The sequence below is a fragment of the Vidua chalybeata genome, chromosome 12 (assembly GCF_026979565.1).
Source record: "Vidua chalybeata isolate OUT-0048 chromosome 12, bVidCha1 merged haplotype, whole genome shotgun sequence".
NCBI classification, from domain to species: Eukaryota; Metazoa; Chordata; class Aves; order Passeriformes; family Viduidae; genus Vidua; species Vidua chalybeata.
In genome coordinates this window covers 16,196,829-16,222,153 of record NC_071541.1, presented here as the reverse complement: position 1 = coordinate 16,222,153, position 25,325 = coordinate 16,196,829, and the positions used below count along the sequence as shown (strand labels likewise).

The following is a 25,325-nucleotide window of genomic DNA, read 5'->3' as shown; positions in this document are numbered from 1 at the left end:
TAGGACAAATCTTCAGAATAATAACAGGGCACAGCAGCAAAAGGCAGAAGTGCCTGTTCTTTGTTAATTTGAGGTCTTTCCACCAAGAACATGATTTTTAATTGCAGCAAGAGGTTTTCAACTTAGGCATTATAAAAATTTTCAAATAGGATTGTGAAGTACCAGAGAATTTTGTCTTGTGAAATACAGGAATCTCCATCACTGGATTTCTTTAAGAACAGGTCAGAGGAACAGGTTAGTAATGAGAGAACTGTGGTAATTATGTTAGAAATGACACATCCATGATGCCACCTTTTGCTGGGGTATGGGAACAGGTTGAGAATACTTGAGTTGATGAGATCTGTTCCAGCCCTATTATCTGTGATGCTGCAGAGGTTTCTGAATTTTTTAGTGGCGTCTTTCCATTCAGATGTCAGACCCCTGGAGGTTACCTCCAGAAGACACATCCCCTGGGATCTCTGTGGGTACATATCAGTCCCACCCCTGTACCTCTCCAAGACTGTGCTGAAAACAAACCTTGGCTGAGTTTGCCAGCTGTAGGGTTTAATGCCACTGCTAAAGCCTTGCTGGTGATGCTTTCGAGATGGGACTAAGCTGAAAAGACTTCGCAGAGGGGCACCTCTTTATTAAAATCTCCAGGTACATGGAGTTCTTGTTACAGCTCCTGGACCCTACTGGCTCGGGGAGCAGAAGGCACTAGGAGGAAAAAGGATGAGTCTGGAAATGTGTGGAAGAAAGCTGTCTGGAAATCTGTTTTCCATATCCTCTGGTGATAAGGCAAAGCTTTATGAGCCTATTCCACAATAGAGAGCACTTTATATTAAACACCAGTAATGACTTTCTAGCAGGCTGCCCTTTCAGTGACTAAAGGGGCTCCAAGAGAGCTGGAGAGGGACTTTTGACAAGGGCATGGACTGAGAGGACAGTGGGCAATGGCTTCACACTGCCAGAGGGCAGAGTTACATTAGATAATAGAAAGAAATTCTTTATTGTGGGGTGGTGAGGCCCTGGCACAGGTTGCCCAGAGAAGCTAGGGCTGCCCTATCCCCAGAAGTGCTCAGGGCCAGATTGGTCAGGGCTTGGAGCAACCAGGGATAGTGGAAGGTGGTCCTGCTCAGGGCAGGGGGGTTGGAACAAGGTGTTCTTTAACCCTTCCAATCCAAACCATGCTTGATTCTACAAAAACACTAAAGGACATCAGCCAGGGAAGCCTGGGCTCTTCACCACCAGTGGATTAGAGCAGAGTTTGTAAACAGCTGTTAGGTGGGTCCTGAATGAGACAGATGGGATGGGTTGGACAGATGGGTCTCTTCCAGCCTTGCTTCCACTGAGCCTGTGCCTTTACAGAAATGCTTCCAGTGCTTGAGATTAGGGAGAAAAGCTTGTAAATGTGAATGTCTGAAGTGCAGAGAAAGCCCCAACACCTATATCAGAAGGTAAATCAAGAGAATTGCAAAGTTGCTGTTTCTAAAAGTTCAATTTCTTTAAAATAGATCATTACTCTGCAGAAACCTGGGGGGGTAACTGTTGACAGTGCTGACTTATGCTGGCCTAGATTTCAATTGCTTTAGCTCTAATGAGAGATTTAGTTTAATTCCATGTCAGTGGAGTCATCCCAAATTTGCATCACTGTAGCTGAGAGCTGAATTTGGCCAGTGGTAGCCATCAATAAAAATAAAAGGCAGTGTGGGGTAATTGTTACTCTTTTTCTTGTGTCGATAAAAGGAAGCGTGCAAAATATGTCTGGGAGCCTTAGTGTTAGAGGCTGCACAGCACAGCCTTTTTCCACAGCCCTTCCTACAAAAAGCAACAGCATTTCTGGCAAGGAAGATAAAGCTGTTTTGGGAAAGAGGTCTGGTTATTTCTTTAAAGTCAAGTCTTTGAGGATCTGGGAGTCTTGCATCACTCAATGCAGAGTAAGGAGCTGTGTGTGCTTTGGGTACGCTCGCAGGGGATGGGGAGCAGCCTTTGCCCACCTGCAGCCCTGCCCCAAGCACTTCCTTTCTCATCCTCCTCACTGCCAGGGAAATGGGGTCTGGTGAGATCCCATTTTGGGTCTCCATGAGCTGTTGTAATTTCAGTGTCCTAAACATTTAGCCTTGAGAGAAAAGCAGCAGAATAAAAAAAAAAAACCAAAAAACGGAGTTTTAAACTGTCCAGCAGCTGTGTGAAAAGGCAAAACTGCAACCACAGGGGGTCCAGGAGGGATCCGAGAAGCAGAGATGTTTCTTGCTTTATCTTTCCCTAATGATTTTCATCCTCTTCATTCTCTTAGGGGTGCTGGGGAACACCCAGCATAATCATTATGTGGAAGCACTAATTCCTACAAGAAGTCACAGAATGGTTTGGGTTGGAAGGGACTTTAAATGCCATCTCATACCAACTCCCTGCCATGAGCAAGGACCCTTTCCACTAGATCAGGTTGCTCAGGACCCCATTCAGTCTGGCCTTGAGCACTCCAGGGATGGGGCAGCCTGTGCCAGGGCCTCACCACATTCTAAGTAAAGAATTTCTTCACGATATCCACCCTGAAATCTAGTGAAATAGCACATCTTTATCTGTGACAGCACCCCCCCTAGGATGCACCCAGGGTATTTGAGGTGCAATTTTAATGCCATTCATCTGAAGTAGGTGTGTTTTGTGTGGACATAACATAAACTGGTTACCTCTTCAATAAATCGTGAAGGAAAGTAGTTGAGGCACCTTTTAAAAATACCGTTTTCTTTACTAAAGCTTTTCTTATGTCCCACAGAACAGAGAGGAGCCAGACTCCAGGATCAGGTTGGGGTTTTTTTGTTTCTGTTTTACTGTACAAGCTTGTATTTTTAGAGATCATGTGATGTCTGACTGCATTTGGGCATTTTTCTGAGAAGCTGTAGTTGTTCTCTCTCTCTTGTACATTAGCACAGCAGGCTCTGAGGGGCTTGTGCCCTGACCTGGCAGCAAGAGCCACGCCATCCAAGTGGCTGTAAGTGTGCAGAGAAGAGCCTGGGCAGAGTTCCCATCCTGGTTGAGACCTTCTGTCTCCAACTATGCAGCAATTTATTTTTGCAGCGCTTTATCTGAAAGGAGAAGGCCAAGTTGGAAGTTGTGTGATACTGAATTTCCTTGCAGAAGATTCTCACTCTCTGCAAACACCCAGGCAGGTCTGTTGCTCTGATAGTTCCCCATACAAGGGTTTGGGATGATGAAGACTAAAAGCTGCTTTCCAGGCTGGGAGAGGTTTTCTTAAATCCAGGCTAACCGTGCATAACCCTTTATCCCTGCCTAGTTGCTAAATTATGTATAGCAGGCCCAGGTCTGCTTTGGGGCTGGCAGGGATGAAGTCTCAGCTCCAGAGGCTGGTGATCCTGTGCTGAGGAAGCAGAAGACCAGCCGGTGCCACAGAGGATTGGAGGTGTGGGTGCTGGGGCAGGATGGAGAGCACTGGAGCAGCTCCACCTCTCCATCCCTGGTGGTGTGGGCTACTTTTCCCTCTTCCCCCATGTTCTCTGTGGTACTGCTGCCTTTTAGCAGGCTCTTTAGTGAACTAGAGAGACCTCAGTTCTATGGTTTGTTTGCTTCAATTAGAGCTGACCATCCCTGAGGAGCAACTAAACTTCACATTTCCCTGTCCTGCTTCTGCGGGAGAGCTGTGAAGAGCTGCTCAGAGGGTGCTTGCTTTTTATGAGCTAGGTGGAAGGATGGAGCACAGCAGGGAAATGGCACTGAGGAGAGAGGGAGCTGGGGTTAGTAAATGTCAAGCTGTTCGCCTCCTGCGCGCGCTGGAGCACGTCCGCAGGGCGCCGCAGCAGCGGCTGCGCCGAGGACAAGGCAGGGCTGGTGACAAAGGGCTCTGAGGGAGCCACTGCCCACGCTGCTCCCAATGGGCACCTGGGCTCAGGGCTGTGCTCACAGAACTCTGCCCTCAGGGCTGGTGGCATCCATGGTACCAGCTCTGGGAATTGGTGTGGGGTAGATCTGCAAAGCCCTGTCCGAGCTGTGGCACCGGCGCTCACCTGCAGCTGCTTCCCTTTGCCTGTTCCCCTTGTGACTCTTCAACAGGGAGAGCCAGGATCTAGCACCTTCCTGGCTGATCACTGCTTCTCCAGAAGGCCATTGCTGTGCCAGTGCCCATCCCCTGGCCCCTGCAGTGGCATGTGACCCGCTCTGCAGCAGGAGGTGCAGCGCAGGCAGCACTGCCCATCCTGGCAGGCTGTCAGTGAGGCCACTGTGCTCTTATCACTGCCTGCTCGATTGTCCCTGACGCTGCGCCGAGCCTGACATCCTCCTAATGTAATACAGACACCACGATGATTACCATCATTGCAAGGACTATAAGCACCAGACAATGAAATTTAACAGCAGTAGGTGCAGCAGTGATGAGGGGTGAGATGGAAATTGTGCTGTCTCTGCTCTCTGCCTATGGCCCTGAGCAGTCTCCACCTTCCAGCAGGATCTCTGGGGTCTGGCACTCCTTTTCCTCCCTGTCACCCAGCCACAGTGTTCCATGCTTGGCCTCAACCATCTCATGGTGCTCTTGTTGGTCATTTATACCACTGGGCAATTCTCCTCAAGGCTCCCACTTCATCAGAGGGGTCTGCTCTGTGTACTCAAGGCAAAAACAAGTCTGCCCACGGGTTCTCCTCTCTCCTCCTCACTCATACTCTGAGCTGTGGGGAAATGGTAGGATCCTGGAGTATGTGAGATAAGACTCAAGACTGATGCTTGTCTGAGGGAGACCAACAGATCCTGAAGCTCCAGGAGAAGCTCCAGACCAGCATGTGAGCAAACAGTGCCTCTCAGGGCAGGTATCCTGCTGCAGTATTGGCTGTACCGATGAATTCCCTTTGCAGACCCCATACCTGGGTCACTGTACAACACTGATCCCAGGCATGGGTCTGGCTGCAGGAGCTTGAAGCATAACCCTGAACAGAGACCTTCCCTGCCCCCATAATGATGCTGTCTGGGAAAACCCTTTTGTTTTCCTGCTTGCTGGCCTTTGTGGGGCGTGACATGGCACAGCCCCATTTCTGGGGCATGAGGGTTATCTTAGCTAGGGGTGGCTATTGTGCCTGCAGAGATGTGGTTTGGTCTTTGGCCTCCCTCACCTGGAGCACCCCAGCTTTGAGGTGGGATGCTCGGGGAGCAGGAAAGCAGCTGCTCTGTTGCTGCATATAGTACTTTGCTCTTTTGCAAACATGCCAGGTTTGCACTGTGATTAAACGCTGCTGTTTGGACTGCAGCTGTCCAAACCTGCTGTATTGGATTCATACGGGGTGGAGAAAAAAAATAATTTCTGGAAAATGACTATTACCCAGCTCAGATGCCTTTCCAGCAGTAGCTGGAGCACCACAGCTTCTCCCAGCTGGGCCCTGAGCAAACCCTAGGTGGGGTTTGAGCTGTGGGTACAGCTCTATCCTGGCCCAGTGGGGCTTAAGAGCTTCAGGTGCTCTGTTGAGGTTCAGCTTTTGGGTTGCTGTTGTTCTTGAGGAAGGTAATGGAGGAGAGTCTTGGCATGGAGGTGATGCTGTGCAAGCACAGTGCAGTGCTGCCCCTCTGATTTTGGGGAAGGGCTTCTTCTTGGCAGATGTGACATGGAGCTGGGGATAGAGGGAATGAGAAGGGAGGGGTCTGCTTTGGGCTGCAGGTGTACTCCACATCCCTGCCCTCCCATCAGTGTCCTCCCTCATGTCCTGGATGAGGAGGCTGGAGACAGTTAGCAAGGGAGGCTGAGGAGACAATTTTTACTTTCTAGTGGTGCTTTACAGGGTTCTCTCCTGAGATTTGTTATTTTCCTTCATGTTTAATCACTGGATACCTTGACCCATGGGAAGGTGTTGGGCCCTCTCATGGCAGCTCGTCAAATGGTGATTTCTGCACTTATGGGAGTATTTCTGCACTCGTTCCTCTCTCAGGCTGCCAAGTTTCATGGTGCTAGTTGTGCTTTCAGGGAACCGGGGAGAGGAAAATGCTTTCTCTGAACTCTGACAGCTCCCTGAATATATATAGGCACAGAGGGAATTAAAGGCAGAGATGAGCATCATTTATTGTGCATTAGAAGCAAGGCAAACAAGTGAATTTAGAGAATGGGTATTTCAAGACAGTATCAGATCTGCCTCCTTGGCTGTACAGGTGCTGCTGGGAACATGTGCTGACAGTTGGTTGTGTTACCAACTTTGCTCTTAAGTGAGGCCGCTTCGCACTTCTGGGCTGGTTTAAATCCTTTTCATGGCTGTTTGTAATTGCACTATGCTTAGGAGTATTTAGCATTAAATCTTCCATGTTGCATGTTGTCTTGAACAGTTGGATTTTTCTTTCCCCCACCTGCCACTGTTTTGGGTTTTGGTTTTTTTGTTGTTGTTGTTGTTTGGGTTTTGGGGGTTTTGTTTGTTTGTTTGTTTTGTTTTGTTTTGTTTGTTTCAGCTCAGTACTTTCTATTGTTTGGCTGCTGTTAATATTCCCTCCCACTTCCCCCTGCTCTTGCCACTTTTTACTTCACTTTCAGCATCCACTGCTGGACTCCTTTCCACTGCCAGATTGGATCTTCTGCTGCAGTATCCAGCTTCAGCCCTTCCCAGACTTTTTATTGAGATTGCAGTTCATAATGTGGTCTCAATCCTCATTCTCTGAGTCCAGCAGCTTCCTCCTCTGTGCTGCCTGAGGGCTACTCCCCCTGTGGGTAATTCAGGGGCTCTCTACAGCCCTTCTCCTGCCGAGTAATCTCAGGTTTGCCAGCCACACTGAGCAGGGCTAATACAAGGGCATTACTTCTTGTTTCAGCGTGGCTGGAGCAGTGCAGCATTTGGCTTTGCTCGTGTCCCTGCATTGCCACCCACCTGCCCTGCCTGGCAGGGAGGCTGGGAGGGGATGGGGCCAGTTGCTCAAGGTATTGCCAAGCAAAACCCAGTCTGCCAAGAGCACACAGCCTGCAGCCCTTCTCCCCAAGGCTGCCGACACAGCTGGGTGTGAGGGTACGAACGTGGACTCACAAGCAGCAGTTCCTTGACTCCGAGGTCACCGGTGTTACTAATTTCAAAAACAGGTCCCAGAGCACTGGATCACAGGAGAATTTCAATGAGAATTGCTTTCTAATCTTGACAAAACTAAAGGTTTTTGCCATCACTGAAGAATGTTCAGGATGTCTTTGGCCAGAAAATCCTCCTTTTGATTCAGCTCAAGGAAAAACCCAATATGGGAAATGTCACCTTAGATAAGTAAAACCTGGCCATGTTCTGAACAACCCAAAGCAAAATGCTACAGTGGAGACTGTGAAGTTGTCTGAATTGCCTGGAGCCTTGGAGCCCCCACCATTCATTCCCCTGCCTGTCTGGGACGTTCTCATGCACGTATGGTCAATGTTAATTTGTCTTGGATTGTTCTAATTAACGCCAGTGAACTGTTCAGCCACGAAGACTGCAGAGCTCTGCAGCTGCAGAGAGGGCTGGAGGAACAGCTCCTGGTTTCTTTTCCTGTTCTTTCCTCCCTTGTGGACAGGTACCGTTTCTGCCCGTAACCAACTGGAGACAATTTTGTTTCATAATAGGAAAATACTGATGTCAGGACTCCCTCTGTACCCAAAGCTTTCTCCTTGAAGATTGCTCCTCTTTGCTTTCCTAATTGCTGCTGCTCAGCTGGAGGTATCCTGCATCTTCCAAGCATATGACTTTGTTGTGCTGTTACTTACCAAGAGGAGAAAAAAAGTGTTTGAGAGAATATTGCTTTGTGTTGAGCTTTCCTTGCTTTAACCCTTTCTGTGCCAGTGTGGGCTGTTCTTATCTAGTGCAGGATGTTGTGCTGTTGGCAATAGAAGCATTTTTTGGTCGGAAGCTTGGGGTGTGATGGAGCTCTGATGTGAAGAACATCTGGAAATCGTATCCTGAGCCGCATCAAAAGCTGGCTGAGGGAGGCGAGTGATTGTCACCCTCTACTCTGCTCTGGTGAGCCCTCCCCTGGAATCCTGCATCCAGCTCTGGGACACTTAACATAAGAAGCAGGTGGAGGAGGTGCAGAGGAGGGCAGTGCAGATTCCCAGAGGGCTGGAGCACCTCTGCTATGAAGACAGGCTGAAAGAGCTGGGCGTGTTCAGCCTGGAGAAGAGAAAGCTCTGGGCAGACCTTAGGGCCCTTTCCACTGCCTAAAGGGGCTCCAAGAAAGCTGGAGAGGAACTTTGGGCAAGGCAGTGGTATGATATGAGAAGAGGGAATGGCTTCACACTGAAAGAGGGGAGGTTGAGATTAGATATTAGGAAGAAATTAATTACTGTGAGGGTGGTGAGACCCTGGCACAAGTTGCCCAGAGAAGCTGTGGCTGCCCCATCCCTGGAAATGTTCAAGACCAGGTTGGACAAGGCTTGGAGTAACCTGGGATAGTGGAAGGTGTCCCTGTCAATGGCAGAGGGCTGGAATGAGATGGTATTTAAGGTCCCTTCCAACTCAAACAATTCTATGAAATAAGTTCTTCTGGAGTCTGGGGATGCCTCTTAAATGTCTCCTCTTACTAAAGCATCCTCTTTGGAGTCCCTGTGCTCACAGAGTCACACAGGAGTTGCCATATTAATGTGAAGTGTGGGTGGTTTGGGACCAAAGTGATTTGGGTGAAGCCCATTTCAGACAAATCAGGTTGTAGGGGTTGCCTTTCCTTGAAGGATGGCAGGTATGGAGTATGCAAGAGCAGAGCCTTGGGGAGGGCACTGGAGCCATGCTCCATGTGTCTCTTAGGGACTGAGGAGTCAGATGAGGATCACAGATGTCTGGCTCTTTGCTCTTGGCTCATGGGCCATGCTCTTGCAAATCAGTAACCATGAAAATTCACAGAAATTCTGTTTTCTCCAGAAACCTCAGGAACTATCAGATCAGAGCCTTTTGTGTGCTGCCCCACTGACAGAGGTGGGATGGGTTACTGTTCTGGCAGCCAGGGCAGGCAACCTGAATCCCTTGGGGCTTTTTGGGGAGACAAAAAGCAGTTGCTGGAGTAGAGCTAGAATGGAGTAATGGTATACGTGGACATAAGGCTGATGGAAGAGACTGCTGTTAGGAATTTCCTAATGCCACGGAAGAAAGGGGGAGCTTGGGCAGAGCAGGGGCCCCATTGAGAGCTGCAAAAAGCAAAGTGGAAGCCTGGAGATTAACCCAGTAGGTCTGGAGGGACTGTGCACAGCTGGAAGAGCAGCCTTGTGCTTAGTCTCTCACTGCACTCCTGTGGCTTCAGCCTCAGAAACTGCTTCATTTACCTATGAAAGGAAAAGGGAGGCTGGAGCTGGGGGATATCTCTGCTCTGGCTCTTGAATTCATTGTCAGCTGCCTTCAGCAAGTGGAGTTGCTGTCTACTCCAGCTTGTTATAAGGTCTGGAGAAATAAGAGAGGGCAGTAAGTAGTTTCCCAGCATTTTAGAGGGTCTCATCATGTGTCTGAGCTGAGTGATGTGCCACTATCCAGATCCTGGGCACCTGCCTGCCTGTACCTTTACTTTTGCTGGCTCCACCAAGAGAAAGAGTTGTGGTGGTATGAGCCTGGTGGGTGTCTCTGGCCGAGCCTCTCCTTAGTCCTGGGTGAAATAGAGGAGGTTCTGGGTACGTGTTTGTCATGTGGAAGCTGGTTGTTTACTGTTTGTATTTGGGTGCTGCTCTGACACCCAGGGCAGATGTGTCATGAGAAATTGCTTCTGCAACCCTGGTCCTCATGGCCAGGTCTGCAACAAAGCACCACTTCCAGGCAGAGTCTTTCACTTGTAATGAAGCTCCAGCAAAGAGAGGGTTTTGTCCCGTGGGAAGCATGATTCAGCTCCTAAGGATCATGCAAGGTGCCAGACATGCTTAGCATGGAATTTGCAGTTAAGCATGGAGTCTGCTCCCTCCTTGGGGAGGTCCAGCTCTCCTTGGAGGGTTCTCTGTTTCCATATGTCTGCATGTCTGGAGCTGAAGGTATTTGCAAGTAGCCTGAGGATAAAGAGAGAAGCAGAATCCTATTTGCTTTGTGGTTTTCTTCATGTACCTTACTTAAGAATAGATAAGGTGTGTGGAATTTTTTTTTTTTTTTGCTAGTCTCAGATGATGGCAATTAACTCTTCTCTTTGACCCTGTGTTGGCTGCACCTGGGTCTGCAGGCAGGTGGAGTTAACAAATCACAAAATCCTCTGAGGAGGTGACTGAAAAGTTCTTGGTTGTGAAGTCTTCTGGTGGGACTGATCCCTTCTTCTTGAGGCAGTGCTGATGCTAACAGCACTTCCCTTGGGTTGTTCCCTGCAGTTGTATTGTGTGCCTGTGGGCCATTGCTGCCACTTTGGGTGCAAACATTTAAATACAGATAATTGCATTGGCCTTCAGGATAATCCTGGTATAGATTTGTGCCTCTCCCCACCACAGCCTGGCCAAGTTCTGGACTGGTTGTAGAAATTCTCATTCCTTGAGGGTGCCAAATTACTTTGCCTTGGTTAGAGATGTGGGGTTTATCCTGCTGTATGTAATCCCCTTGTTCCCCTTCCTGGTACCTGGGGCTGCCCTGCTGCCCCAGTGCTGCCAGGCCCAGCACCCAGCAAGCCCTGCAGGCCGTGCTGGGGGTGGGCAGGAACTTGGGCTTGTGTTTGCCAAGCTCAGCAGGTGGCTTTGGGGATGCCTTTGGGTGAGGGAGGGCACAGCAGCAAGCCCGGTGGCTCTGCCTGTGCCACAGGAGTGGCTCAGCAGAGGCAGGGATGGGCAGTTCAGCTTTTGAGTGAGGGGGTGGGATGCCTGCAAGCATGAAAGGAGGCAGCTATAGAGCCAGTGGTGTGGGCAGCAGGTTGACTGCATTTCTGTTTTTTCTGATTGCAAAGCCTTTCTTCTCTTGCTCCCCTCATTTCCAAAGCTTATATTGTTACCTAATCCACATTGCTAGAATTCTCTGTTAGAGGATCAGCTTTTCTGTAGGAAGACTGCTGTACTCCTCACTAATATTGACTGTCTTTTTCTCTTGCTTCCCCTCTTAGATCTACGATGACAATAAAAGCCTATTTGAAGTCAAGGAGAATGTGCCTAGGAAATTGGTGGAGAAGGTCGCAGGGGACATTGAGAGCCTCTTGGCCAAGAAAGTCCGTGCTTTAAAGGTAAGGAGATGGGCCTGTGTGCTGATCCTTTGATGGAGATGCTTAGTTTAAACAAGAGGGTTGATGCTGGCATAGCAGTATGATCTCAGCTTCAAAGTGATTTCTGTGATTGTGTGGCCATTTCTGGGAACTGTATCCTGCAGATTGGACAGATTCATCTGGAGCATCTGAGGCAAGGATATGTCATGTGGGGACGTCCTCTATGTACCTCCTTGCTTTTTATCTCCTTCCACCATCATTCAAACACCTGAAGGTGCTGCCACAAGAATACAAGTGACAGCAAAAGCCTGCCAGCAAATTTGATCCAGTCATTTAGCTGGGGGTTTACTGGAAGCAGAGGGACTGCAGTGTCCCTGCTATGGCTCATGGAAGTGTTTTGGACAAGTGGAGCCTCTCCTGTTTAGGAGATGATGTGCTTGAAAGGTTTGTGCCAGTGCCTGGGACGTGAGCCCTGTGACTGACTGCATGAGTGGGTTGTCCTCATGGATATTTGCATACATTTCCAATCTATTGTGCTTTTTTGTGACACTCCTTTTAAAATGAACTCATTTTATCTGTATTGGAGGAAGGTCACCTGATCCATGGTGCTGCTCAGTAAAACCCTGCAGTGGCTATAATGAGGTGGCAGCAGGGCCATGCTCTGTTGCTGGGGCAGAGACAAGGAATTGCCTTCCTGGAGAGGGGGACAACCTTCTCCACTGCACAGGGGTATGGATACTTCCCCTCCAGGAGCTCAGGTGTCCTCTCTGAAACACAATTTTATCAAGTGGCATGACGTTGTACAATGGGCATTTGGCAGCGTGGCCAGCTGGATGCAGCTTGTAGCTTGATCCACTGGAAGGGTGTCTGCAGGGTGATAGACAAGGGGAAGGCTTGGAGCATTAACACAGCTGATGTGTCCTGTCCACAGAGGCACTGCAGCCAAAAAGACTTGGTCACCTTTCAGCCTGAGAGACAGGAAATGTGCTGTGGGGAGAGAAGGGATGTTGCAGTAACTGAGGTGTAACTAAGGCAGTGAGGGCTTGGAAGTGACCTGTCTCCACAGTGAGTAAGAAGTGGCTTGGAGAATGTATGCAACAGGAATCACAGGACACATATGTGGACTAGGGGAGTCTCAAGACTCAAGATAGGATCTCAGGCAAGAGCGGTCACAGTCTGGCCTGAGTCCAAATGGTGTGAGGTTGTCCACAGTGGCTGACAAAGATGGTAACTGTAGGGACTTGGGACTTGGGTGAAGAAGATTGCTGTTTACCCAGTTTCTTACTCTGGGAAGTAAAGAATGATCCTACTTGTGACTCACACCAAGTGTTTTAGCTTGAATGGAAGGAGTTGAAGTGGGATTAAAGAGGTGTAAAGTGTCAGCACTCCATTTGGGATTGTGGAAGTGAAAAACAGGGAGACCAATTTTCTTCTTAACATGAACTTGCATCCTTGTGCTTCTATAGTTTGTGTGCATACTTGAGCATATATCCTATTCAATGTTCCAGAGATGTGCAGCACCTATAGATGCTGGTGGAAGACAGAGATGAAAGAAGGTTGTTGCAAACTTGATACACACCTGGACAACACGTGGCTCCCATGGGATGCACAGGGTAATAACCCTGAGTTACACAGCATGACTGTGCTGAGTGGTTCCACTGTGACATTTGACTTTCAGCTCATCAAGTCACACTGTTTTGCTTTGCCCTTTGCTCTGAGTCACACATATTTACAGAGAGTTTGTGCATCTTTTGGTGCTAGATCAAGGATTGAACTGTACCCATGGTACAAATAACCTTGTCTTCCAACTGTCTTTCTTTTCTGTTGGGTTTTTGGGCAGGACTCTCCGGTGTGCCGTGAAGGGCTCCCCTGTCACAGGGGTGATTCTGGCAGTGCTGGTTAGGTAACAGCACGTGGTGCTGTCCTTACAGTGGAAACAATGAACCCTTGACCTAAATCAGTCTTTCAAGAGGACTCCTTCAGAGTGCACTCTCAGATGGAGCAGACTGTTACATCCAGTTTCCATGTAAATTCTTGGCATTTTGGATTGGTGGTACTAACAACAAAATCTGGAAACGGGAAAGTTGATGGGGGAAGAGAAATTGAATCTTCTAAATTTCTCCCACATTTTGCTGAGCTCCTTTGAAGCAGTGGGGCTCCCATAGCTCCTTCCATTCTCCTCCTTGTTTTCATCTGTCTCAACTCTCCCTTTAGTTGAATCATCTCTCCTGGAGTCATTTCCTCCTCTTCTCTCATGACTCACAAGAGTGATGATGATTTCTTGAAACATATTTTTCAGCATCTGAGTCAGGTGGGACTCCATGTATTGGCAAGGGCAGGTGAGGAGGGAGAAATGGAGTCTCTCCTTGATGTATGAATTGCCCTGTCACTCGTGTGCTCACTCTCCTCAGGAGACATCCCTGTCTTCTTTGCTGCAGGAGAGAGAAGAGATGCTGCCTGGGCCTCAGTGAGGCTTTGTAGGAAGGTGCTCACAAGCCTTTGGGCACACACCGTGGGTGCACAGCTCAGAGCGCTGTTCTGATTAGGTGGTGATTCAGTCCAGTCATCAAAGAACCTGTTCTCCTCTGTTTCTAAATGAAAATATTAATGTGTCTTTATTAAACGATGTGCAGAGCATTTATTAATACAGTTTCTTACCTTGTGTGTTGTATTTCTAAGAGGCAGAAATCAACCCCAAGGAAACTGAACCTGTCTGGCCGTGACAGCCATGACAGTGGTGCAGCACTGTGGCATGGATCTGGCACTAACGGGACACTCTGAACTCCCACGTGCATTTTGGAGGTGTGCTGGAGCCAGGGGCGTGTGGCAGAGAGGGGAATTGCTTCCTAAAATAAGGCACCTACAAGGGGCTGGTTATTTGCATGCTGTCTCTCCCTTTTTGTTCCAGAGCATCATATCAGATGACAGTCTCATCATGGGACAAAATAACTCCTAGGGAGATGTTTTTGCAATCTCCACCTGTTCCACCTGGCACTGGAGTATCTACACCTGGATCCTGGGGGACTTCTACCCCATGTCCCACAAAATGGTTTCTGTTTGACATGGATTTGCATCAGCACTAATTGCCTTTTCCAGTGTCCTTTGTCTGTGATGATTCCATTGCTTCAAGTCTGGCCTCCCAGTCATCTCTGGGCTCTGTAGTTCCAGCTGCTTTTTATTCTCAAGATTTAACAGGGGGGGCAATAAATAAGATGGCCTTCAATACCAAAAATGCATCTGATTTCCATTGAACTGGAAGTAAAAGACTAAGGTGGAGTGACTCCTGAAGGAGATGACATTACATTTACCCAGTGTATTGCATTGTGGGGAAGTTCCAGAGCTGCAGGGGAGGCGTAAGGAAATGGGCTACTCTTGTCCACACTCATGAGCTTGTCCTTGTTAGGGCTAAAAAAGACACCTTTTGTAAGACGTGGGAAGGAGTGAGGTGGCATGTTACCAAATAACTACAAATTCCCCTTGTACTGGGAATCACAGCTGGTTGGCTCATGGCTTTACATCATCTGAGACTAGAACTCATTGGGCTGTTTTTTCGTCAAGCAGATTCTTTGTCACTTTTTCAAATTTATTTTCTACCTCCCCTTCAGTTTTTCAGTGTGTTCAGACCCCTATTTGCTTTGTATGTGCCCAGAGAGATGTGTACAGGCTGGGGCTTCTTTGGGAGCTTGTTTGGAAGCCCAGCTGTTGTTGGAGTTTGCTGTTGGTGGAGCACTGAGTGAGCCAGGGAAAAGCCATCACCTGAACGTGTGGTTGGTGTGGGTCCAGATTCCCAAACCCAAGGGGCACTTCTTAATTCTTTTAGAGTACTATGTCGAGTGCATGAGCCATGCCTCCAGGTCTGTTCTTTCCTGAAGCTCTGCAGACTGGGGGAGAAGGAAGTTGTGATTTGATGGAGGAGGAGGCTGAGAGGTGGAAATTTTAGATCCTAGGATATGTTTTAAGATTGTTTCTCCTTTTTATATAGTTCTTGTGAAGGCTGCTTTTGGATGCTGACTGCTTCAATCTTCACATATTTAACCACAGACAATTTGCTTTGCCTCCTGAGAGCGACACATCCCACAGTTTACTGAGTAGGTTATGCCCTGAAGTGAACTATTCATATACTGTGACCAGCCTAAAGATTACTGTCTGTGCTGGTGGCCTTCCCCCATCTCCAAAAAGAGGCCTGCTGATCCACAAAACATGGTCTGGATGCCTGCAGGCTCTCACACTGCCCCGATGGTGACATGGTTGGGCTGGTGTTTTCTCCATAGAGCTGATCTAGTTTTGCAAGTTGTACATCACTGATGCAATCTTTTGAGTTAAGGTGAAGTTTGTTGTATTTCCTGTGGACCTCAGCTGTGTGCAGTATCAAATATGATGTGTTGAGCAGATGTGCAGCAAAGTGGCATTTTGTGTACCAGAATCTATAATGTGTACTATGTACATCTATGTTTATCTTATGTACATGTATGTGTGTGCAACAGGTTTGGTGCCCCTTGCGTGGCTCTGGTGAGGAGAGCACTAACAGCACCTAGTAGGAGTCGGAGAAAGGTTTGGGGGGGAGGGAGGTTAATTGTATTTTTGTGACATTTAATAGCATATTTTTGTTGCTGCATACTTAGCTTCAGTGTGGAATGAGCATCTGGGGGAAAGCAGGGGTTTGGCAGGAGGGCTCAGTGGTAGGAGGTTTCAAGGTTCCTGTTCCTTCAGCTGAGGTGTAGGAGGTCACAATATATTTCACTCAGACTTTACTGCAAGATTAGTAGAATCTAAACTTGGCATTAGACATTTTCTTTTGGCAGAAAAAAGAATACGAAGGACAAAACTGGGGATTTCCTGTATTTTGAAAGCATCCTGCAGGGAAGTCTGGCTTGGTTTCCTGTGGCTACAAAGCTTGGGGGAATGTGGCTGTAGGTGTTCCCATCTTTCTTTACCTTGGATCCTAAGGGAAAGAGGTTGGAAGAGCTGGGAGAAAAGGTGGTTGATCTGGAGATGCTTAGGGTTTTGTACTGCCTTAACCCTCTTTTGCTGATTTGTCTCCTGTTTTCACCCCTCACCCTCAGCCTTGAGTTTTCCAACTTACTGGCATTTTTTCTTGCATGTTTCTTCTGAAGTATTGATGCACTTAGTACTTGGCCATGCTTGAGGATCCTGTGATGAAGGGTGAGTTGAGAGTTTGGTGTGTTACCACAAAGTACTGACCAAATCAGCTTCTCAGTGTGAAGCTGGTCAGGGGGACATTGCAGGAGGGAGGGGCTCAGGCCAGTTGTGCTTTCAGTCCTGGTTGAACACTCAGTGCATTACTGCTCAACTGGGACTAGTTCCAAGCTCCATTTGAGCCTGGCACAAGTATATATCAAGAGTGCAGAGGGGATTTAATTAGACAGGTTTGTCCCTTTAACAATTCTGATAGCCCTGAGATTTCCCTTGCAGATTTGTGGTGAATGAAGCCTTTATCAGGTTTCTGGTCTCTGATAGGGACAATAAAAAGTGCCACCTGTCTGACAAGCTGCAAAAATTGGCATACAGCAAAGCATCTCTCAGCCCAGATCAGAGCATCTCCCTGCTCCCTCCTCTCTCAGCAGCAGAGGCACTGACCTCTGTCACGGCATGGGCTGGTAGAATATCATCAGAAAATATTCTCTCCTTCACTGTTGGTGTTGTTGCTGTCCTCTGGTCTTGCTGGCAGGCAGCAAAAGGGGTCAGCATTCAGCAGAAGCAGCCCTGGGGCTGTACTGGATTTCTCCTTTGTTTCTGGCAGAACAAGGTCCCGTTGCCATCTCCCTGCACCGTGGAGCTGTCTGAAGGATGTTGAAGGTGCTCATTGGCCAAGTCATTGAAGTGTTTAACTGGAGAGCTCCCAGGCCAGGAGAGGGAGGCCCTCTGGAGCTGCAGTGCACCGGGGGTTCACACTGCCTGGCAGTATGTGGTGCCAAACCCTTGTGGATTTCCCTCCTGCAGTGTGGTACAGCCCTGGCTTTGACTTGAGGGGGACTTCTGGACATGTCAGAAGGCTACCAGTGGTCACGCTGTGGCCTGCAGGGTGCCAGCTAAGGGACACATTACCTGTCTTGCCTAGGCAGCAAAATGGGGTAGGAGAGAGGGAATAAACATAGGTCAGGTGAGCTCTGACACAGCCTGTGGGTTTGGTGAGGTGTGGGGCTTCATGCCTCATGCACTCCTGCACCATTCCAGCTGCATGGCCATGGACAGGAGCTTGTGAGTTGGTGGAGTAAGGACGACCACCAATCTTGCACATGCTGAAGTACAAACTGTTTAAAGGCAGGACCTACATGCTTTCTTATTTCATAGTGACAAATCCACCACTCTTCCCTCTTCTTTGATAGTTGCTGGTTGGTGGTTTTTAATTCTATTTTTAATTCACTACTAATCAAACCCTGGCTGACAGTCCCTGTGTGTTTGTTTGTTTATTTATTTATTTATTCATTCATTTGTGCATATGTGTGTGTGTGTCTTCTCCTGCCTCACAATTGTTCTTGTGCTGGACCTGCTCCAGTAATCCAATTTGAATCCAATCTCCCAGGTCTGGAATTCTAATTTACAGATTGCAGAGGGGAGTTAAACAATGCCCACACACCAGGATGGGGGTTGATTGTCTAATCTAATCAGAGACAATCAGATGTTTGTAACAAGTCTATCAAACCTGTATTGGGCCAGTTTGCTGAGCGATGTAACCAGCGTTAATAGCGCTAACACGATTTAGGGCTTCCTGTGCTTTCATGCAGATTACATTGAACGTTTCCCTTTCTTCTCCCATGAACACTTGGCAGCAGCCCAGCCCGATGGGCTTTACAACTTGGTGAGCTGCTGGGTGCCCTCTGGGGCAGCAGAGGTTTGCCAGGACCCAGGGGCTGCTGTCTCTGCTGAGCTCCTGGGATGATCCTGTTTTGTGGCACACATACAAGGAATGGACTCAGTGCCACCAGTGCATCTGGAGTCACAGATGGGGGAGTGAAAAGTGATGGTCCTGTTCTGATAGGGTGTTCAGTAAGTCTCCACAGCAGATCTCCAGCCCTATGCATGGCTGTTGGTAAAGAACAGATGAAGAAACCTTTGTCCTCCCTTGCCCTTGGCAGACTGAGGCTGTTGTTTCTGGTACTTGCTGTAAGAAGTCTGGACATCTGGTGTTTAAAGAAAACACCTGCCTGGTTTTTCTTTTCGATGCCCTTTCAGGGCCTGAAGCAAAAGAGGAAGCAAAACCAGCTCCGTGAACAAGATGATGTCTCTTAGTATAGGTCTCCAACCCAGAGTGGAGTTTCCTTACCCTGTGCAAATAAATAGTTGCCTGACTTTGCCCTTTCCTTGCCCTGTCAAGAGGTGAGCTGGTTCTCACGCTCCAGGTCTGTAGCACTTAGCTCTGCACTCGCTGCCCTTGCCCGGGGATTTATTTTAGGCTCATGGCTTCCTCCCTGCCCCGGAGCATCCTGGCTGAGCGCAGGGCTCGGCCGGGAGATCGCGGCTCGCTGCCGGTGCCCGCGCAGCGGCGGGGCTGAGCCTCCCGGGCTCGGCTCACAGCCGTGCTGGCAGCTTTAGCTGGCCTTTTAGCCCGAGCAAAGCCTGCCCTCACGCCCTCTTCCTGAGCACTGCCAGGCTGCTTTGCACGCACAGGAGGAGGAATAGGAGCTCTCTGATTCTGGGAATAGGAACTAACTTTTCTGGGAGGGTTTAATTGCTGTGTGTGCCTCGCGTTCCTGTGCTCTGCACTCCGCGCTGTGAGGAACCCAGACATCCCTGAGACCAAGAGAAGGATGAAATAGTCCTTAAAGGGTTTTTACTTCCCTTCCTCAAACTGTGTTATGTGTTAGACAGCAGTTTGCATATTGGATTTTCAGTTTTTCCTGTTTTTTTTCCAGCACAGGAGCAGCGTTCCTAGCCGAGGTGGAGGTGACTGAAGCCATTGGTGTGGGCAGGGGATTTGCAGCAGTTGTAGTGCTTGGCTGGCTCAGAATTTGGGTCCTTCAGCTTGGTCCTCTACCCTCTCAAGATCCTGAGGCTTGGCAGGGCTGTGCTCTAAGAGGAGGCATTTGGGGGTGGTTGAAAGGGTAAAAGCAGATGGGTATGACTTATTGGTCTATCTGTGGAGATAGATACAGACATAAACTGGTGAGTGATGCAGAAGAGGAGGAGGTCTCTGAGGGAATTAGTGCTAGGGAAGGGAATTATCATTTAATTCTTTATAGAACAACCTTTAAACATGATTGGGAAGATATGCTTGCAATGATAGCAAAATAAAAGAAACTGAAAAAGGGATTTATTTGAATTTTCTTGGTTAATTTTGGCATGAGAAAATGCATTTTCATGGCAGTTTGGTACCTAGAGTTGCTTCCGCACTCTGCCCTGTGACTTTGTAATCTGTGCACCTTGGGAGAGGGTGAGAGGGGGATCTTTATTTCCCCAGGGTTGCCTGTAGGTTTTCATGGAGTGTGTGCTTCTGCACTTAGAGATGTGCTCTCAGTCCCTGTGGGTTCAGCCCCTGCCCTCCATGATGCTGTACATCCTCAGAGAGCTCTGCAAAGCCCAAGATCTTGGGCAGAAAAACCTCCAACCAATTTATTCTTGTTTAATGTTTTTCCCCTTGAATATTTCAGATGCATCATTTGGGGTAGAAGACTCATATTGAATGGTAGTAATTGACCTGGGACAGTGAATCATTTTGAGTTTATTTCAGGTGGAATGAGGATTATTTTTTTTAAGGGTTTCATCCTCAGACTAAACTAAAAATCAGTTATTTGTATAGCTGTGCTTACAGGCAGGTAGTGAAGTTAAAGACTAATGAGTGAGGGGGTGGAGGCTTGGTCCTGGAGGTTAATGGACTTGCATAAAGCTTTTTTGTCTCAAAAGCTCTCTTCAAATCCCTCTTTTTTCTTTTCTTTTTTTTTTTTTTTATTTCCCTAAAGAAAGTAGATTTAGCAAGTTTCATTTCTGCAGCCCGCAAACTGCAGCTCAGCTTTGGCAGAGTTTATCTCAGTAGGTCTCTGCACAGGAGTGACTTAAACAGCAGGGCTGGCTGCAGGTGAGGAGCAGGAGGCAGCCCCCAAGGTGCCTTGCATGATGAGTATTTAGCTTGGCTCTGGGCACGTGGTGCTGTGCTGGCACAGGAGCTGGCACAGAGTGTGCTCCCTGCCCTGGGATGGTGCCCACCAGGACCCTGCTTCTGTCCCACGTGCATTTGCTTTGCATCCACTGAAGCTTTCATGGAGCGAGTCTGAAATCCATCAGCATCCTGCCCTACCCCATAGCAAGGAGCTATTATAAATTCCCAGAGCAGCTGATGTCCATTAAATGTTTGAGTGACACTACAACAATGTGTAAAATATCAGTGATAAGGATCTAGCAAATCTTAATAAAAAAAAGGCAACAAGAATGTAAATTGCACATACAATTGTGATAAAGAGCCAGAGATAACATTAAAGAGATTGTATCAATTTAATGCAAGTTTTGTGCCAAAGCCTGTCATCTCTTTGAAGAGGAGTTGTTGGGAGCCTTGATATTCCAGCAGACAGTGCTCAAATCATCCCAGTGCTCTGCAGCGGCCGTCCCTGCAGCCAGCACGCTGTGTGGAAGCTGTCTGCTTGCTGAGGATTAATGGAAACCTCTCCTGCCTCTACAATAAAAATAATGTTCCTTGGAAAAAAATAAAGTGCCCTTCTGCCTGCTGGCCTTTGGGTCCCTCAAAATGCAATTAAAAAGCGACTTAATACAGCCTCGCAATGAGAAATCTGTCAGCGTTCAGAGGCACAATCTGAAGTGAAAGCAACATGAAAAGGTTGCGAGCAAAAATATTTAACTGTGCACCTGCCTGCCTGCCTGGTGCTGCTCGTGGAGCCACCAGCTGAACTGGGACATGAGGGCTGGAACTGGGGTCACTGGGGGAGCTGGAGCAGCTTCACAGACAGAGCTGGGCTGTAGCAGTGCTGGTGAGGGCACGGGGGCTCCTCCATCACCCAGCCTGGTGTGTGTCTCTGCTTGCCTGTCCCTGCTGGCCCTGCTTTCTGGGCTGGTGTTGCTGCTGTATGCCCTTGGTTTCTGTCCCTCCTCTGCTGTTTAGGGTGTGCTACATCTCTGAAAGTGGGCAGGGGACAGCAGTAAAGGCTATTGGAAGTACCCTGCAGGTTTGATGGAAGGGGTAACTCCAGGTTTCTGTGCAGGGCTGCCAGCTGTAGGTCAGTAATGTGCCTGCCAAAATGTCTTCCCAAAATTTTAGGCATAATAACGGGAATTAATTTTAAATGGTGGTTAACTGTTTTTTTCTGCAGGCATGATAATTTTTTTTTTAAATCCTTTAAGTAAAGGTGGTAATTCCATAGCAAGTTGGGGATTATAAGGGCTGGGAGTGAAATCTGAACACAGGGCTCCAGTGACTGCCTGGTTTTGGTACTGCAAAGTGAACTTTTGTCTTTGGCAGCCTCTTGTGTGCTGCTACCTGCACAAGGGCGAGTGAAATCCCACCCCAGCTCTACAGGAAGAGCTGTCGGAGCAACAACTGATGGGAGCAGTGCTTCAGCGGGATGCCAGTAGATGGCACAGCTTTTATATCAGCTAATTGTATAGGGAGCCAACGCCGGTCCGTTCCTGTTGCTAATCTTAGCCGTGCCTCACTCTCCACTCACACAGATGAAGATGTCTCTGCTGGTCTGCCTGTAACTGAGGAAGTTGGATAAGATATGGAAGGTGTTGAGCTTGTCAGCATTGTGGGGCAGTGGGAAACTGTGATGGGGAGGAGGAGATAAGAATCTTGTGCTTGGGTGAGTGTGGGAGCAGAGAAGCAAAATCCAAGATTGTGGTAGTGTGGCTTCCCAAGTGCATTCCAGCAAGTGCTGTATTCCCTTAGTGTAGATGTATTTGACTGCTCCAGCTTTATGCATAGGGAAACTGAGGCTTGGAGAGATCATTCTTTGTCTTTGATGCACCCTGGAATAAGAGCTGTGCTTCCTAATTAAGTTCTGGAACTTTTAGCTACAAGGTGTCCTTCATGCGTGATTATGACAATAACATCTCCCTGGAGCTCAAAGCTCCTTCTCTCAGCTCTGCTCGCATTTGGTGCTATTGTTCCCTGGCCACTTCAGGCTTTGAATGTGAATTTTTTTAGCAGTTTAGCAATTTTCTGCACCCTTTTGAAAGAGTATGAGTTGAACGCATCCTAAATCTTCTCCCTGTGTGAAGTTGCCCTGCTGTTCTGCACCTCTCCTCAAACAAAGCAGCCCTCTGGCCTGTTCAGGGATGAGCTTGTGGCTCTTGCTGGAGAGGTGGCCTCTGGAGTTAGGAGGGTTGCTCAAGTGCAGTAACAGCCCTGATATGGGGGCGGGGGGGAACTGCCCATCCCTTTGTGTCCCTGTCCTGGGAGATGTGCAGAGACCCTAGCATTAGAGACAATCTTTCTTCCTACCTTCTGCCTACTGAAGAACTTCTTTTCATGACTGAAATTGATTCTTGCAAGTGGATGGAAAGGATATATCCAAATCTTGAGGGCCTGATGTGTATGTAGAATATAAACCAGAGTGTATGTATGTGAAGCTGTAAATAGAGTTGTCACTCTAAAAGAAATGGGGTTTCTAGTGCTTGTCAGATCATTTTAAAACCATTTTTATTACTAGATTACATTCTGAGATAAAGTTTATTGTAGCAAAAAAGAGGGAAGGTGTAGAATTTGACTGCAGATTTGGAAACGCACTTAAAACTTATGAAGAGTTTTTGAACCTTAGCTGTCTACTTCAGGGTTTTCCTCCAGGGCATCTCCTGCCCAGCACATTTAAAGGATGATCTCTTGATTTTGGTGCAAACTCTGCCCTAGCATGTCACCTTTTATAATCAAGCCACGACATAACATGCAGACACTGGCACAGGAGCTCCAGCTCACGAGTCTGTGTCCTGTGTATGGGGCAGAAACCCTTCCAGGTCCTGGCTGGGAGTCCTGAGGAACTGCATGTTCCCTGAATGTGGCTCTTAAACAACTGCCATAAGGATTTGGTGTCAAAACTGAGGATCAATCTTGGCATGTGTTGACTTTTTTCTTCCCATTCTCTCCCCCATAACCATTGATCCTAAAATATTTTTCTCTACTTATATCCTTTTTCTGTGCTTTTACTTTTAGCACTACATCTGCAAGCAACAGAAAACACTGTGTAGGTGCCAACTCTTTTTTTAGCTATTCCTTGCAGATATGAGTAGCATCCCATTTCTAACCCAGCCTCTTCTGTCTTTTCCTCCTAGTTGTTCCTAGTGGTATTTGTCTACCTTTTATATGTACCAGTGGCACAATTAACAGAGTGTTGTTCTCTTGATGCAGCATGACAGAGAAAACAGCAGTCATCTCCTCCTGCCAGACTTGGGCTTCAGAGTTGTGTTGGTTTGCATCTCCCTGCTCCACCTCCCATCCTAGTTTAGGCCACTGCATGGCACATCACAGACTGGATGCTGGAAGAAGCAGGAGCTTTGCAAGTGCCACCTGAACTCCACAGCTGCTTGCAGGGCAGAGGTAGCTGGAGTGGCAAGGAGAAAGTTAGCTTTAACCCTGAGATTTGCACAGACCTATGTTTACCATGACATCTGGCTATTAAAAAACTAGATTTATTTTGCATGCAGACTAATGCAGAAAGCCCACATTGCCTTGACATTAGAGTTTTTGAGTCTCTCCTACTCTCAGCCCCATCTCAAACCCAGAACCTCTGCAAGGTCCCATTCTGGGTAGCTGCTCTTCTCCCTCTATGCTGAGCATTCCTAAAACCTGGGCATAATAGCATCTCTGCTAATTATACCACTGCAGATTTATTTCATGGTAATATTATAGCTGGCCTCAGGCATCACCACTATCATTGGAAAACATCGAACGATCACAGCTTCTTAGCTGCCTCCATTAAACCTGGGAGAAGCATCTGGGCCTGTTTATAAGTTTGTCTTTTGATGAGAGCCAAGGATTGATGAGCTGGTGGATGCGAGGTTTGCAGAACGTGCCCCGGAGGGAAGCTTCCCTCGTCACGGCAGCCATAAGGTGCAGATGGCGGGATCGCGAGCGGAATGCAGACGCAGCCAGGGAAGCGCGAGCGGGGCGGGAGCGGCACCTTCATCCATCGAGGCAGGCCTTGTCCCCTCCCTGGCAGCACCACCCTGTGCCAGGGGCTGCCCAGCATTCCACGCGGGATGGCTCCGTGCCCCAAATCAGTGCTGCTGGCAGCTTGGCTGGAGGTACTCCCAGGGAAAGGGGGCGTTTCGGGCAAGCAAGTGGTCTTGTGATGCTTTCTGCTGACAGTCTTGGAGCTAGGGCAGAAGAAAAAGCACAAATACCACTGCCATTTTTCAACCAAAAAAAAAGAGAAAAATAATTCAAGAGTTTTCTGTATACATTCCTTGCTAGAAACAAAATTAATCCTGTGACCAGTGTGCTGGGTACCGAGGCCTTCTGGCACGAGCGTAGCTGAAGGTCAGTGCTGTGTCTCCAGGATTGTTCTGTTCTTGGGAGCCAAGCCTGTGGCTGCTTGCTGCTCCAGGCTGTGTCCCTTATGGAACACAACCATGGGATGGCTGGAGGTCTGTAGGATGAAGCATTTGGTGCTGGAGAGCTGGTATCCACACTCTAGGTTTTGGAGGGTATAAGGGAGTATTTCAGCATACATCCCAGTACTGCACAGGTTTGCTGTGAGGCCATGTGTGTGTACACCCGAAGCCTGGCTGGCAGGGATGGGGTGACCATCATCCCCAGTCAGTGTGTTGGTCTTCTCCATGGATGTCGTGGTCCCCAAACAGCAACCCTATGGGAACAGCAGATTATCACAGATCTGAGACCCACCACATGTGGAAAAGACGAGGAGTCACTTAGAGCTCTTGAAAGGGATTTGGGTAAAAGTAGATCAGTTGTTATTGATTTTACTCTATCTGGCCATAAAATCCTTTTTGGTTATGGTGCTCCAGCATGGCAATGAGTGGGCCAAAAACTTAACTGAAATGGGGTCAATAAATTACATGCAGACAAAAGGCACTTACACTCAGACTGCATCAAGTCTCCTGGTAATTTCAGTGAAACAGGCAGAGCAGAAATATGCTGATAATTATTTAAATTAGACTCCGAGCATTGAATTTTTTTCTTCAAGTAACAGCACTTCAGCACTTGTCCAGATGAGTGCTAATTTACCCAAATGGAAAGGTTTATTAAACATGCCAGCCAGTGCTTTAGTAATATTTAGGACAGCAATTTTGCTTTATTATATCTCTTAACAAAGAGGACACAGGCTTCTTGATCCAGCACCAGAGCAGTCAGGGGATGCTGGGGAAGA

The 25,325-nt window shown here is 48.0% G+C and overlaps 1 protein-coding gene across 2 annotated transcripts in view; it reads left to right on the top strand.

The window, feature by feature from the left end:
* CACNA2D2 (calcium voltage-gated channel auxiliary subunit alpha2delta 2) overlaps positions 1–25,325 on the top strand; it is a 212,265-nt gene that overhangs the window by 71,574 nt on the left and 115,366 nt on the right. For both annotated transcript variants that reach the window (XM_053953641.1, XM_053953640.1), the window contains exon 3: positions 10,942–11,058. In XM_053953641.1, the coding sequence (XP_053809616.1) occupies positions 10,942–11,058 (117 nt within the window). The remainder of the gene's footprint in view (positions 1–10,941; positions 11,059–25,325) is intronic.